General features: G+C 42.1%; 1 protein-coding gene across 1 annotated transcript in view; it reads right to left on the bottom strand.

The window, feature by feature from the left end:
- GPC3 (glypican 3) overlaps nt 1-16,849 on the bottom strand; it is a 460,111-nt gene that overhangs the window by 57,493 nt on the left and 385,769 nt on the right. Inside the window, exon 7 of the mRNA XM_004715367.3 lies at nt 6,552-6,711. Within this exon, the coding sequence (XP_004715424.1) occupies nt 6,552-6,711 (160 nt within the window). The remainder of the gene's footprint in view (nt 1-6,551; nt 6,712-16,849) is intronic.

The raw sequence follows: 16,849 nt of genomic DNA, 5'->3' as shown, positions 1-16,849 counted from the left end.
CTCTGTAGAGAACATTCGCTTACTTCCCTGTATATCTCAGATTTTAGCAGCCTTGGGGTAAGAAGGAATCCTGTTCATTTGTCAGATGGTCTCTACCTTCCAGTGGATGACACAGGGCTCCCTTATACTGAGGTCACACTCCGAGGAAAGAAGGCTGGAGGGAAGTTGTTACTTGAGTGTTCTAGGGATGGGGTACTTAATGGAAAGCAACCTGCAAAGTCAATGTCAAATACACGAAGATTGGGTTTCCACAGGCAGCCAAGAAGCAGATTCTGGTGGCTCAAACTATAGAAAACATTGTGGGAAAAAGGACATACTTTGTTCCTGGACTTGTTACCAATAAATAGAAATATTTCTGTATCCACATGTATTGTGAGCTCTGCACAGGACTCAACAAATCCCCCATTAAAAAAACCCAAAACAGCGGGGGCTCAAGTGGAAAATGGGTGTCGTAAGAATGATGATGTCAACATATGTACTAAAGTGCTAGACACAGATGACGTATGTACAGATTGTGATGAGTTGTATGAGCCTCTAATAAAATGATTATTTTTAAAAAAAATCCAAAACACTTAACAGGACATTTCATTACCCTACAGGTTTTTTTTTTTTTTTTAGAAAACAACTCATTTAATAGGCAACTTGATTTTTCTAAAGCACTAAGATGTTGCAGATGTCACCTGTGAAAAAAAGCTCCTCCACCGGGTGGGTTTATCCTTTCCCCCGAACAACCCTTTTAATGAATTCATGAGTACAAAGTGACTACCAGCTCATGTTTATGAAGGTTCACCTTGACAATTCAGAACAGTTAAGCCACTGACGTGTCCTTCTTCCCCTCTCCTGCGGGCACAGGGTTTTAAGGATTAGGAAGGTACGGTTCCACTTGATCCACTCAAAACAAAACAACCGAAAGAACAGAAATTCATTGGCTTAAAAAAAATATTGTTTTTTTTTTTGCCTCCAGATTGGAGTCATGGTAGAGATGGAATATCTGGGTCAGAGGCTCCTGGGCCCATGGGCCCACAGCTGTAAAGTTGGAATTGGCTTCCCCCACAGTGCTATTGGGACGAGGTGACCTGCCTGCTGGGGGGTTGACAGAGAACCACTGCCAAAGAGACTGGCCTAGGCCTGGATTTAACCTTCATCCACACCCTCAGGCAGGGGACAAGTGGCAACTTTTCTCTTTTTAGTCCCCACACTGAGATCCCAAGGACTGTAGGTCTCTTAAGGGCCAGCATTGCCACAGAAATATTTATTCATCACCAGCAAGAAGCAACTGGTTGGTTTTAATATTGGTTCAAGCCCCCAGCTCCAGACAGGTTTCAGGAACTTGCATCCTCATCACACACTCATCCGTGTTCAAGGCCCCTCTACTCCCGTGTAGCAACAAGGAACATTTCTACCTCCCACAGGCTGGCTCCATGTTCCTCATCAAAAGAAATGAGCTTTCACAGCGTCCAAGGTCGCTCTGCCCCCTTCTTTGGCCCACCTTGAGATAAGATTATCTTGGTTTTTGGTTTCACTGCTTTTCTGTGACTCAATGTTATAAAGATGCCAAGCCCAGTCAGAATGTTCTGGTTGTACCCACAGAGCAGTGCATGCTGGAGCAAGAAGAAATGTAAAGTGTTCAGGAGTGGTAATGGCAGCTTTGGGACATGAGGGTTTCTTGCTGGGAGTTGCTTTGTGAGTGGCTACTGCAACTGTGTATCCAACAGCAGGGTGTCTGTGTGCGGGTGTGTGTCTGTGTGGGTGGGAGTAAAGACTTGGCAGAGTTGAGGCAGATGCTTAGTCATCACATCTTGTTTGTTAGGGAGACCTGGCCAGATCTTGCAAAGCTTCTCAGGAAACAGTCCCAGCCCAGGCACTAGGAGTAGCCAGCTTTCCAAACAACTTCCACCAAGAGCTTCCACCAGGCCATTAAGTAGGAACAATGATGGTGGCAGTCCTGCAACAAGAGTTAGCTCATTGCACCAGGTCCACTGAGGGTGCAGATTTGTCTTTGGAGGGCCGCCAATGTATGGATGCAAACATGCTTTCAAATAAAGGGGACAAAGGCAATCCCAGCAGAAAATATGTGCAAAGCTAGAGATGCTGAGAAAGCACTTTGGAGATTGTGGAATGATCCTCCTCCTCCTCCTCTGGTTGTTATAACTATTTGTATAGCCTCTTCACACGCTCTTCACACTCATGATCACATTTTACAATAGGTCATTAAAAGTAGGCAAGGATGAATTACACCTCCCCCCCTCCATTTTACAGCTGGAGAAACTGATAAGGTCAGCCAAATGAATTGCTGAAAGCCAAATTGTTAGTAAGTGCGCTGGGACTAGACCTCAGGTCTCATAACTTGCACGATGCCTGGGCCTTAACCTTAATTTTATATTCATCCTTGAGTATATCTCACATGAATTTAGAGAACATCTCAAGGACAGACTTGACAAACTGCATACTAATGACAGGTCATGATGAGCTAGGGGATAACAACAAGAACATCTTACAGGAAGAAAGCAAAATAAAGAAATGAAAGAATACATAAATAAATATCTTTTAAAAAAAACCAAACTCTGCCATTGAGTTGATTCGACTCATAGCAACCCTAAAAGGACGAACATGCCCAGCCTACCTCGAGCTGAAAGAACAGAAGAAAAATTTCAAGCCTCGAGTTGTTAATTTTGAAGGATTCTATGGACAAAATGTTGAGTAGTGTAGGAAGCATCCAAAAAAGAGCGAACGAGCTAGGAGTAGTCACTGTACTAGAAAGAATTGACATTCAACCATTTCAAGAGGTACCATATGATCGAGAATTGATGGTAGTGACGGGGAAAATGCAAGTTGCACTGAAGGCCTTACCAGAAAAACAAGGCTCCAGATATTGATGGAATACCAATTGAAATGTTTCAACAAGCTGATGAAGGACTGGAAACCTTCACTCATCTATGCCAGTAAATTTGGAAGCCATCTACCTGTTCAACTGACAGGAATAAATATATATTTATGCCCATCACAAAGAAAGGTGATCCAACATAATGCAGAAACTATCTAACAATCATTAATATCACCTGCAAGTAAAGTTCTTCTGAAGAGAACTCAACAAAGGTTGCAGCAGTAGATGGACAGGTTGCTGCTAGAAATTCATGCTGGACAGTATCATATACTGCCATGAGAATAACAAATCTGCCTTGAAAGAAGCACAGTCAGAATGCTCCTTAGACGTGAAGATGGCTAGATTTCCTCTCACATGCTTTGGACATGTTATCAGGTAGGTAGGACATGACATCATGCTTAGTAAATGGAGAGTTGGCGATAAAGAAAAGAGCTATCAAGGAGATGGGTCAATTCACTGGCTACAAGTATGGGCTCAAACACAACCATTGTGAGGATGGTACAGGACTTAACAACAACAAAAGAGGCTTTCTCTAGGGCACATGGCTAGGTAGAAGCAGAGTCAGGAGTAGAACCCAAGCACCCTGCACTTGCTCCAAAAGAAGGGATGAAAGCAGCCAGAGAAGTCAGCTGACAGGCCCGTTTGTTGGTTCAAGATCTGTTCATGAACACAAGGGAGGTAGAAGAGCCTTGGTGTTTAGTCCCCAATTGTCTTGTGGAGAAACCACTTTGGAAATAGAAAAATGAAAGATGCTAAAAGCACTCAAGGTGTCAGATCTAGGTGGCTAAATAGATCTGGATGAATCACAAGGACCCAATTGACGTTTCCTCAGATTAGGGAGGAAATCATGGCATAGCGGAGAGCCTGTCACTCCAAATAACAAGTTTGCCATGATTCCAGCCGATTTCCAGTGAGTTTCTTTTTCCTCTAGAAGTGTCTCAAAAGGGACCCGAGACGCCAGGCTGGTAGAATCACTGAACACATGAGGCGAAGTGTGTTTGGGGAGAGGGTATCCTCTTCCCTGTAAATGAAATGTTCTGCCATGTGGACCAGGTTTTTGTTTGCAAAACATTTCGGGTTAATCATGCCTAAGTAACTGGCCAGAATTACTGGAGAGTATCAATGTACATGGGGACACAGAAATCGGTGGATGTAATCTACTGAGATTCCAAAAAGAGCCTTGACAAGGACTCACACCGACCGTTGTTTAGAATAGGTTTAGGTTACCATGGACCTGGGGAGCCGTGTATAAGGAAGTGGTTGCAGAAGTGCTAGGAAACCAAGGGGAGAAATGAGCAGGCACTTCTGCAGAAGAGGAGCCTGTTGATGCTGTCTGGTAAACATCAACCTGCTAACCACAAGGTTGACAGTTTCAACCTACCAGCTGCTCTGGGGAAAAAGTTGAGGCTCTCTGCTTCCTTAAAGATGGACAGTCCAGGCCACCCTACCAAGTGTTGACTTGATGGTAGTAAGTTTGGAGCTTATTCTGGAGAAGGGAGTTCGTGGACAGTGAAAATGATTATGCACTCAAGTGCTCACAGAAAAATGGGTAGTTTGAACTCACCCCTGAGGCACCCTGGTAGAAATGCCTGGCAATCTTGTTTCTGAAAGGTCACAGGTATGAAAACCCTAAAGAGGGCAGCAGTTCTGCTCCTCAACACACGGGGTCTCTATGACTCAGAATGGATTCGACAGCACCTGGTATTCTAGAGAAAGGAGGGCAGCGGTAGGTCACGGGATTGAATCCGTGCCAGGACCAGTTAACATGTTGGTGAATCATCTGGGCGACTGTTAACCAGCCATCAACTTTTCCAGGAGAGCAAAATGCAAAGCTGATGCTGGCTCTTTAAAGCTTGTATTGTGGGGCAACGAAAGAAGATTGAGAGTGGCTCACAGTGTGGGTTCGGTAACCTGATTGCCTGGCTCTGCACCCTACTTCTACCCTTAGTGACCGCACAAACAGCCATTTCCTCATCTGTGATTATAAGAGGTCCTATTCACAGGGGTATTGTGAACATAAGAGGAGACAATACATGTAGCGTTCTAGCTGAGTCCTTAGATCGTGGTATGTGTCCGACAAACGTTTACATCTATGACCTTTACAGCTAGTATTTTTTATCAACATTCCTCTTACAGGTTGCCAGGCTCTGAATGTTCATGTTTTCCCTAGGAATGGAACTACTTGGGATCATTGCAGACTACAAGTTTTCATAATTCAGAGGATGGAGATAACTGAGGTAGTTGTGAAAGGTTTAATGGTAAAGAATGACTATAGAGCATCTAGTATGTGCAAAGACATTGGACTAGGTGGCTTATAATCAAAACGTAAGGAGTCAGAATTCAAATGCAGGGTTGCTCTACTTGAATACCTATTTTCTTTCCTCTGTATCCTACTTAAATTGGATCTTCAGAGATGGGTCTGACTGAAGAAGGATCTGAAGGCTCATGGTGTAGAACTAAACATGGGCAGTGTTATACAGATTGAAACATAAACAGTAAGTTATGGAGGTTCATGGGTCAGAAGGTGCTCTTACCAGAGAAGGCGAATGGGGGTGGGGGTGGGGGAGCTGCTGGTGGAAAGTGAAGCTGGAATGGCAAGGTTAGGCTACATCAAAAGGCCGGTACAACTCTGCTAAAGACTCTGGACTTTATCCTCAAGGCAACACGGAGAGGATGAACCATTTGAGCTAGAGAGAGGTTTGAGATGTTTTGAAAAGATTCACCTGGCAGCTGTGCGAGATGAATTTGATGAAATGATGGAACCTTCTGCCTGGATCTCTGATTCTTTGTTTTCGATTATGCTAGCCTAAGGCTTTCAATACTCCTGCCTTAGCCTAGTCACTTGGAGACTACTTAGGGTGTGACTATAATTGCATACACAGTAGCGTTGAAGTGGAGAAGAGAAAGGATGCAGTGACCAATGCAGAAAAGATCACACACACACACACACACACACACACACACACACCAGCAAGGATTTAGGGCCCAACTGTGTATGAGGGGCAAGGGAGAGGAAAAAGTTAAATATGACTTTAGTTTGAAGTCTCAGTGAAGGGGAGTGGGGGGTGGGGGGTGGAGGAGAATGGTGGCAGCATGAGAAAAACAAGACTGTGAACGGTGGAGCCAGTTGGCGAGTTAGATCTGTGACGAGTTTTGTTTGGCGTAATGATGGGGGACAGGCTGGTAGAAATGACTAGTATGCATCTGGAGATGGGAGATTGTAGCTCAGGAGAGTAGTCAAGGCTAGAGGTAATAGCTGTATAATTATCTCTGAAGTAGTGTTGTATAGTAGTTCAAACAGTAAGAGTGAAATCTCATTTCCCTATAGAAAAATCCTGATCAAAAGAGGGAAAACACTGAACAGAATTTCAAATTCTCACTGGGTCTAGACTTACAGGAGCCATGGATGCAACTTGAAACTGTTGCCCTGAAACCCCTTGAAACTATTGCCCTGAGATCATCTTTAAATGCCCCTCTCCATAAAAGATCCCCAGAAGTCATCTTGAAAAAAATCAACAATAGTTTAGCTTTAACTAGTAAGGAATATCTGGCTTGAGCATGGTATTCTTTTAAGATCTCTCTATATGAGAACAATAGATCCAGAAGAGATTTAATTCCCAAGCGTGGTCATATGTAGCCCAGAGTTGAACGGGCAGGAATCTGTTACCTGCAAGGAAGCGAAGCTGGTTCTTCACTTTTACTACCCCATCACCAGAGCCTCCAATGCATTCATCTTCATCATCGCCGCAGTCTCCACTGGCAAGCTCTTCCTCATCCAGGTTTTTATCCTGAACCTGACCTTTAGGTACAGACATGGTTCTCAGGAGCTGAAATAAAACAACAAGGAATGTAACCAGCTCTTCCTACTGCTCAGGTAAGCCTAGAGCAGCGGTTCTCAACCTGTGGGTCAAGACCCCTTTGGGGGTCAAACAATCCTTTCACAGGGGTTGCCTATTACATCCTGCATATCAGATATTTACATGATGATCCATACAGTAGCAAAATGACAGTTATGAAGTAGCAATGAAAATAATTACGGTTGGGGGTCATCACAACATGAGGACCGCGAAGAAACCATCCATCCAGTACCTGTCTCTATAGATTTACCTATCCTGGATTTCAGACAGAAAAACATTTTTAAAAACTAACAACAAAGTAAAACAGATAAAAATCTCATTATAAAGGAAAACAGAAAATAGTAAACACTAGAACAAATTTAAATGGACCATAAGGGAGATCACGTGATAGGGTGCTAAATTTTACCATAAGTGTATTTGCAACAATTCACTATCCAATGTGTTCTATACGATAGCAAGGCTATTCATACCCCTGGCCCCTGGTCATCAGGGGCCTAATCCATGTGTATTCCCACTACTGGACTTACACCACCCAGTAGGCAGAATATATATTGCATCAGATCTTCCTATGCTATAGTTTTTATGTCTCAGAAAACCTTTGTTGTAGGGGAAGTTAAGAACTGCTCAGAAAAGATCCCTATAGAAGCCCACTCACAAAATTAGAACCACAAATGCTTCCCTTGAAATGAAAAGTAGTGTTCTTTTATACCATTTTAAATGAGAACAACATGATTAATTGCAACGTAACATGTGTCATAACAAGAAGAGCTTTTAAATATTACTCTCTTTAACAATTTCACTAAGATGTTTTAAAAATAATGTTGCATTATGGTAGATAATACAGGGGCAAATAAAAGTGTTACTACTAGGGTTCCAGTTCATACACGCATGGGTTTATTCCAAACAAAACGTGTTTAAACATGCATCTGTCATCAGTGGGTTGATACAGATAAGTTCTCTTAGTCATATACTGTCTTAGTTTCCTTAGGGTGCCTTAAAAAAAAAGTCCAATCCACACAGTGGCTCCTGAAGGGATCTGCTGGGCTAGTTCATTTTGAGGGAGAAAAGTCAGCTCAAAGGTGATGCCAAGAGTGTTTGGGGATTTTGGAGGGGTTACCTGGATACATTTTCTCAAAACACACAGATGATCACAGGGGCTTGCTTATAATGAAGACATTTTAAGAAAATTTAAAACTTGCATTAGTGAGAAAAAGCCAGGAAAGGTGTACCAAGAGATTTCTTTCATTCATGACAACACACTTGCTCATTGTTCAAGGATAGCAGGGGCCCATCCTAGGAGACGTCCATTGGGAAAACTTACTCATTCATCCTATAGCTCTGATCTTGCACTTTCAGAGTTTTTGTACCTAAAACTCAAAGAGAATGGATAGATTCTAAGTAGTCCTGTTGTCACAGTGGTTAATAGGCAGGTGGTTCAAATCTACCCAGCAGCTTCAAGGGACAATGACCTGGTGATCGACTCCTCTAAAGATTGTTGTTGTTCTGTATTATCATGTTGGTTCCAACCCATAGCAACGCCATGCACAACAGAAGAAAACACTGCCTGGTCATGTGCCAGCCTCGCAACTGCTCTTAGGTTGGAGACCATTGTTGCAGCCACCGTGTTAATCCATCTCCTTGAGAGCCTTCTTTATTTGCTGCCTCTCCACTTTACCAAGCGTGATGTTCCTTTTCAGGAACTGGTCTCTCTTGAGAAAATGTCCAAAGTATGTAAGATGAAGTTTTGCCATCCTTGCCTTGAAGGTGCACTCAAGTCTTGCAAGATACATTTCTCCTTTTATATTGTACTTTCAATATTCTTGAAGGGACTAATTAAAAGAGTCCTGTTGGCCCTAAAGAGTACAGCCTAGAAAATCCTATAAGGTAGTTTTGTTCTGTCACATGGGGCTTCCATGTGTTGGAAATCAACTTGATAGCACCCAATCATATAAATATATTCTTACACAACCTTCTCCATTGAATCATGGTGTTTTGGTTGAAATAGAGAAAATTCAGCCTCTCACAGATATGGAGTTGGAAAGAGATGTATTTTAACAACCTTTTCAGATAATTGTGTACATTTTCTTTAAAACTACACACAAATTTAATTAAGTTGGAAAATTTAGTTGCAATGCAAAATAATAAAGCTACATACGTGAAATCTTTATACTCCAGTATATTTAAGTCCTGATTGAATGTCTGCATGATCATGAAGTCCTGATTGAATGTCTGTATAATCATGCATGGGTTATATGGAAAATATTGGTTTACTGAGTTATGCAGGTCTTCCAAATATTGACACCTTTCATTATATGACATAAAAAACCCATTCCTTGGTATAACCTCCAATCATGATTTTTTAAAAATACTGGGATGCTCATGTGACTGGTTAAAAGTTTTCCATATTTTAAGTTTCTCTTGAAAGTTCAAATTTGATCATTATCAATAAATGCTGTCAGTTATTTGCTTTGAACTGACAAGGTCACTTTGTACTTTTTCAGGAAAATATCTAGCAAATCCTTGGGTCTACATAAGCATAGTTTATATGGTTGTATTGTTAACAATCACTTCTTTCAAATGAAATAGGTGTTGCATGAAAAAAGAGGCTAGTTTAGCTTGCAACTCAGGTAGTCACACAAGTGTTTTCCTTGAGACACACAGTTTTGCAGCATCAATAACTTAAAAGTATGTCCACTGTAACAGAGAATGTTTTAAAAGGCGAACTCAAGAGTTGAGGTTTACTAAAGTAATAATTCTTAAGTGAAATTGCCTTAGTCACCCAACTCTCCCACCTCCCCTACAAATGTGTGCCTGTGAAGAATATTATTTAATGATTACTAATACAGTTTGGCGATACTGCCTTAATTCCTACTACGGCACTAAGAGTGCAAATATCAACATAGTGAAAAAAGCAGATAATGTTTTGACCCCGTGGGTTCCTGGATTATACATTCATTCTCTGAGAACTGCTAACCTAGACCATAAACATCACTTTAGTTTGACCCCAACTGCCCTGACCCTTCTTCTTTACCATGATTTTTATAGGACAACTGATTTTGGCCTAAGCATATTTAGTTTATTTTCAAGAATACAATCTTTACATACTTCATGGACCATGAAAATTTAGTTTTCATGTTAGGTGAATTTGTGGTTAGGTATCTGTCCTCCACCAAACACCTATTATGAGTCGTTCTTGATTTATTTTGCTGGCAAGCCAAGCTCAAATGCCATTTCCTTAATAAAGCCTTTCTGTCTATCTCAGACAGACATAACAACTCTCTCCTTCCCCTCTACCATCATCACACCCTTATCTGTACCTCCTACATAGCAATTTTTGAATGCAACCTGGTATTATTTCTTTGTATATGACTTCTTTCCAATACCAGACTGTGAGCTGCCCCGGGGCTGAGTCTAAGTCATCTTTGAACCTCACAACATTTAAGGTAGTGCTCAACACACATAGCAATCAATCAATAAATCTGCTATCCAACTGAAGTAAAAGAAGTTGACATGGCTATTTAATTGTTTTACAAAGTACTTCCACACAGAGGAGAGAGGCAAAGCACAGATTAATGGTACAAGAACGTGTGAATGAGTAGCTGAACCCTTTTGGATGACCCTGGCTAAGACCTATAGCTAATCTCTGAGAGGTCATTTTCCAACCTCATGTACAATGCTCACAGTATTCTCTGGTAGTTCAGTATTTTTTTAAAAGTGACATTTGAAAAAAAAGCCTTTTAAAACTTTGCCAGTGAAGCTAACTCTTTAGTTCTTAATTGTTCCCGATTTTTAAGAACATCAGCATTGAAGAAGGAGTATAGCATACTTCTTATACACTTTTACTCAGACATCTGCTAATGAGCCTAACCCTCACATTTTAACAAAGGCAACCCAAACTTGGGAAACTATCGTTAATGCAAAAGTCAAAGAGGAGTGGAAGCCCCAAAGATGAGTTGAGAGATGGATGACATGTGCCTCAGTTCTCTAGCACTGCAATCACAGAACTACCACAAGTGAATTTAGCAAACAGAGATTAATCTTATCAGAGTTTAGGAGGCTAGAAGTCTGAATTCAGGGTGCCTGCTCTAGAAGGTCTCTTTAATTTCTGCTTCCTGGCTCCTTGGAGATCTCCATGTGGCTTAGCATCTATCTTCCCCTATCTCTCTTCTGTTTCCTTACTTGTTTAATCTCTTTGATATCTCAAAAGTGATGGACTCGAGGCTCTTTGATATCTCAAAAGAGATCGACTCAACCCTAATCCTGTCTCAGTACCATGATACAGATGACCCATTTCCAAAAGAAATTAGAGCCACAGGCACAGAGGTTAGGATCCTATAATACATATTGGGGGGGGGGGGCACAGTTCAAGTGAGGACTTGGGATTTGGCCATGAAATCAATTCAGCTAATGACACACAATCCACAATATTGTATGCTTCTCATTTCTTCTTTTATTCTTTACAACTACTTTCAGACTGAACACTCACTTCAAAGAAAGAAAATATGAGGCATTTGCACATAATGGAAGGTAACTTTAGGTACTCACTGCTTCTGATGAACTTTTTGCTATTTTCAAAGGACACTATCCTATTAACCCTTTAAAGGCTTTTAAAACCTAGGTCTGATCATTTCACTGCATCACCCCACATGACTTTCAGTAGAGAGGACATACCCTCCTTAGCAGGACCTCCTTTTCACAACCCAGTTTTTTCTCAAGAAATGCCCCTCCTTACAACCTTATGGTTTAGTCACACAAAACTAGCAGAGTCACCTAAATAATCCATTTCTATTGTAGTATATGTCTAATATTGTAAGTACCCAAGTATCACATAGTTAAACATGAAACGCTAAACATGGAAAACCACATAACCAATGTGGTAGTTACATAATCTGGTGTCAACTTGACACTCAAGAGTGAAGGGGTACAGTTTAGCCTGTCAATCAGGTCACAGCTTGATGACCTCATTTGGAGCTAAGGAGATAAATAGCTCGCTGGAGGCGTGGCACATTACTTTTACTGTTGACAAGCCACATGGAGCTACACACTGATGAAACCAAGGCCCTGGAGCTGGAGAAGCCACATGAAGACCCATGCCAGTGCTGAGATGCTTTCACCACCACTGGATCCATAAGACTTTCCACTCACTGGCCTATAATCTTCGTGCATTTCTGCATCATTGCATGTGTTGTGTGAGTCTGAAGAGGAATTCAGAGACTGGTATCGGACACATGGGCTAATATCAGACTTATGGGGCTTTATCTGGACTGGGCTGGGATGTTTTCTCAATACTCAATATTCTTGTATATGAAGGTCTTTCTTATACACATATGAGTGTCTGAATTTGTTTCTCCAGTCTACCAAGACTAACACATTATGGTACTTTGGGAGTGGGGCACTAGAGAAACAAATCATAAAGATGGAGAAGAGATGCTTGTTTGGCCTCTGCCTCATGGTATTATTTCTTCTTTGGCTAGCCAGAGCTCAGATATGGTTCACCATGTTGTTATCTGGACAGAACTTGGGAATTTAAAGTTTTGATTCCTAGAAGTTGCCTTTGGTTATTCCTGTGTGAAATGATGAAAATGAATGTTATTAATGTATTTGTTTCTCTAGTCTACCCAGACTAACACAACCAAAAAACAAATAAACTAAACCCAATCCCCTTGTAACCAATGAGTTGACCAAAAAAATGTATATGGAATGTTGACATCAGTAAAACTGATGATCTGCTATGTAAGCCTTCATCTAGTTCACAATAGAAATAAAATTTAAGGTTAAAAAAAAAGGCATCCCCATACTGTAAGAAATATTTTCAAAGGTATGCTTTTGAAAAAGCTAATTATTTTTAAATTGTTGAATTTGACCTTTGGGACCGGATTGACTTGACTTAGAATCCCAGCTTTTCCACTTTTTGTGTTCTTAGCTAGGCTCATCTCCCTAAACCTTCATGTGAAATAATGCAAATACTTTCCTGAACCCCTGCATCCAGTATGATAAATGTCATGGTTCAGATGTGCTAAAGCATCTAGCACAGGGCTGTGGAGGGATCCTCTAAACTTTACTTGACCATTTCCAAATGTTTAATGGATATTTAAATGGCTTCTAAGAAGCCTTGAGGCACAATATTTAAGTCCTCAGTTGCGAACGCAAAGGGATTGGTTCGAACCTATCCAGTGGCGGGATAAAGATCTGGTGATCTGAGTCCAAACAGATTCAATGAGACAATTCCACTGTATCCCACTGATTGGATTGCAGCTCTGAGTCACAACAACCAGCGCCCACCCAGCGACAATTACAGTGACAACTTGCTTCCAGTTCTTTGGTTTCAATATATAATAATGTGATCATCAGAAACATTCACTTCACTCTTTTCTCTAATTGGGAATGTTTTCTTAGTTTCTTATCAATATTGTTACTGGGTCAACATTGGGGAGCCCTGGTGGCACAGTGGATCATATGTTGTTGGGTTGCTAACCATACAGTCAGCAGTTCAAAACCACCAGCCCACTCTGCAGGATAAAGACTAGGCTTTCTACTCCTGTAAGGAGGTACAGTCTCAGAAACCCACAGGGGCAGTTCTACCCTGTTCTAAAGGGTCGCTGTAAGTCGGCATCGACTTGATGACAGTGAGTTTGGGTCAGAGGGAAATCACCTTTTCATATACCCTTGGAGTAAATCTTCAACTTACATACATCACCTGCTTGCTGGCATAAAGTGGGTTCCAACTAAAGACATGCCTGCCTGGTTAGAACTGCTCTGTAGTGTTTTCGATGGCTGTGATCTTTCGGAAGTAAACCACCAGGCCTGGATTCTAAGGCCTCCAGGTGGATTCGAGCCCTCAAGCTTTTTAACTTAGTGGCATTTTAAGACTGTTCTAGTGTTAGTCATTTTCTCTGGACCCTTCTGAAACCATTGATGGCCAAAGCCCACTGTAGCATCCAGTGAGTCTGAATTTTAATGCATGCTTTCAAATAATCCTTGTTTTACAGCAAATGAAACCTGATGATTTCTTTTTCACTCAGGTGTGGCCACCCTGACCTTTCATCTTTGTAGTTAAGAAAAATACACTTGGGTAAAGGTGGTTGACCTCATTTGATTAGCAAGGGAGAAACTGGATGTCAGCCTTGGAACAGGTACTCAGGGTTATGTGATAAAAGGAAACAAAAAGCCCAGGATGATTGCTAAAGAAAATTAGAAACATTGTATAAGAGTAAAAAACCCAAAAGGCTTTTAAGAAATATAGCAATTTTATGCTCTTAAAAGCATAACCAAGATTACAAAAGGGCACTTCAATGTGGGATGATGCCATTTGGCCAACGCTCTTTTTGTGCTTGGTCGACAGGAGAAGAGAGATCAAAGGACATACTAGTTGTTCTGAGAGGGATCAAATATGTTGAAATTAGACCAGCGAGAGCAGCCACTCTTGATCTGTCTATATAGTATAAATAACGTGCCTCTTGGAATTATCTTAATTGCAAAGTTAGGAATTTTATCAGCCACACGCTGTGCTAGGGTTTGAAACATGTATTCTTTCACATAATCCCCAAATCTGCACCACCATTATGTGTAACTGCGAAGGCTACCATCACCATTTCCCACATCAAGGAGGGACATTGAGGCTCAGGGAGGGTTCAAGAACTGACCAAATCAGAGTAAGGGAGAGCCACTTGATTACCAAAAAAGGTGTGCTGCTAACAAATCCAGAGCAAGAAAATGCCCCATCTTAGGTAAAGACATCCACCAATGGGGCCTTCATTTCACCTTGTGGCCATCTGGATCGCCCTTACCTCAGAGAACTTCCAGTGTCATTTCATTTTCTCAGACGCTAGCCATTAACTAGGAGTCCTGGTGGCGCAGTGGTTAAATATAAGGCTGCTAACTGAAAGGCCCATACTCTGAGCCCATCTATACATTGAGCATTTTAATTGTGTTTTGGTGAAATATATTGAAAGTACAATGGAATGCCAAAAAACCAAACACCTCTGCCTTGGAAGAAGCAGTCAGAATGCTCTTTCGAGGCAAGGATGGCCAGACTGTGTCTTGAGTGCTTTGGACATGTCAGGAGAAACCAGTTCCTTGAGAAGGAAGGACATCCTGCTTGGTAGAATAGAGGAAGGCCCTCCATGGAATGGATTGACACAGTTTCTGCAACAATGATCTCAAACATAACAAAAAACGTGAAGATAGTGGACAACTAGGCAGGGTTTCCTTTCGTTGTACATAGGGGTTGCTATGAGTTGGACCCGACTTGATGGCACCTAACAACAGCAACAACAATAAGACTTGATAGAGCTGGTTTGTAACTACTGGATGTACCTCAATCAGACACTTATAACCTGGGATTGCTTGCACTACCATATCTGTACAGTGTCTGTATCATCTACCAGGCCCTTTGAGGGTGGAGATTGAGTTTGCTTCATTTTGTGCTCTCCAGACTCCTCAGCTGCGAACAGAAAGGTTGGAGTTTGAACCCATCTGTTGGTCCAGGGAAGAAAGACCTGGCAGTCTGTTTCTATAAAGATGGCACCCTTAGGAGACAGGCCAAGCCCAATGATGCATACAGCATAACAACATAAAGAAGGGGAGGAAGAGGGGTGGGGGATAAGGAAAAAAAGGGAGGAGGGAAAGTTGAAGGAATTGGGGGCGGGTACAGGGAACTAATCCACCATGGGGAGGGTACTGTTTATTTCTCCACAGGGAAGGGAGAGAGGGAACAGACCCCAACTTAGTGTGCCAAGCACTAAAGGCAACATACTGTCTTAAAACAGTGAACTAACAGAGAGGTTTGTAAGGCCAGGCCAGCCCCTATCCCAGCTAAGTCGACCCCGCCCCTCCCCTGGAGAATGCACTACAAAGGACAGCACTGAAGATACAGCGGCAGGTCATTCCAGATCACACGGAAGCAAACTAAGAGGGAAAGAGAGAGCAAGTAGACAGAATCCTGGCCCACCACGCTTCAAGGACAACATTCTCTCTTGGAGCAGCCCAAACACAGAGAGGACCGTGAGGTTGGCCCCACCACAAGACACGATGTCCTTTTACTGACCCACAGTGCAACAGGGGCAGCACAGGAGACATAGTGTGGGAATTGTGCCCGGTCTGACCCTGCCACACCAGGGCATAACACAAAGGGAGCACAACAGAGCAGCAAAGGGAGCAAAGCAACAAAGTACCCGAGGAATTCTTAAACTAGACTTCGAACTCGGGGGGCAGAGCTTGGCACTGCATCAGACCCGATCAGAAAACATTAATAAGGGTCAGCAGACAGATCTGGAACTATTCATAGGCTATTTCCCCTTTTTTTCTCGTCATGTCTATCTATATAAGATAGGCAGGAAAAACAATCCCAAGGAGAAAACAAGGGGACCAATGATTCCTGGGGGGCAGGGGAGAGGAGGAGTTGGGGGAAAAGAAAGAGGGAGCCAACAAACCCAGGGACAAGGGAACAAGTGATCTAAAATTGATGGCGAGGAGGGCACAGAATGCCTGGTGGGGTTTGATCAAGTGCAATGTAGTTGTGAGGAAGTACAGAGAGCTGAATGAAGGTCATACACGATAGTGGGACAGGAGGGAAGTAAAAGGAAGTAGAGGAAAGAACTAGAAGGAAAAAGGCATTTATAGAGGTCTAAAAGCAGGCATGTATATATGTAAATATATGAATATGTAATGATAGGGATATAGGTCTATGTACGTATACTTATAGGTTAAGTATTAAGGTAGCAGATGGACATTGGGCCTACACTTAAGTCCTCCCTAAATGCAAGAACACTTTGTTCTAATAACCTGGCATTCTGAAGATAAAATGGGTGCATAAGCTAATGTGAAGAAAGCTGATGGTGCCCGGCTATTACAAGATATAGCATCTGGGGTCTTAAAGGCTTGAAGTTAAACAAGTGGCCCTCTAGCAGGGAAGCAACAAAGCCCACATGGAAAAACCACACCAATCCATGCTATCATGAGGTGTCAATGGGATCAGGTATCAGGTATCAGAAGACCCAAAACAAACAACCATTTGAATGTGAACGAGGAGGGGTCAGAATGGAGACCCAAAGCCCATCTATAGACAATTGGACATGCCCTCACAGAAGGGTCACAAGGAAGGGACAAG

The sequence above is a fragment of the Echinops telfairi genome, unplaced genomic scaffold (assembly GCF_000313985.2).
Source record: "Echinops telfairi isolate 266 unplaced genomic scaffold, ASM31398v2 ScPeMD7_20;HRSCAF=75, whole genome shotgun sequence".
In the NCBI taxonomy this organism is placed as follows: Eukaryota; Metazoa; Chordata; class Mammalia; order Afrosoricida; family Tenrecidae; genus Echinops; species Echinops telfairi.
The sequence above is the reverse complement of the archived record's forward strand: the minus strand, read 5'-3'. Positions and strand labels throughout refer to the sequence as shown.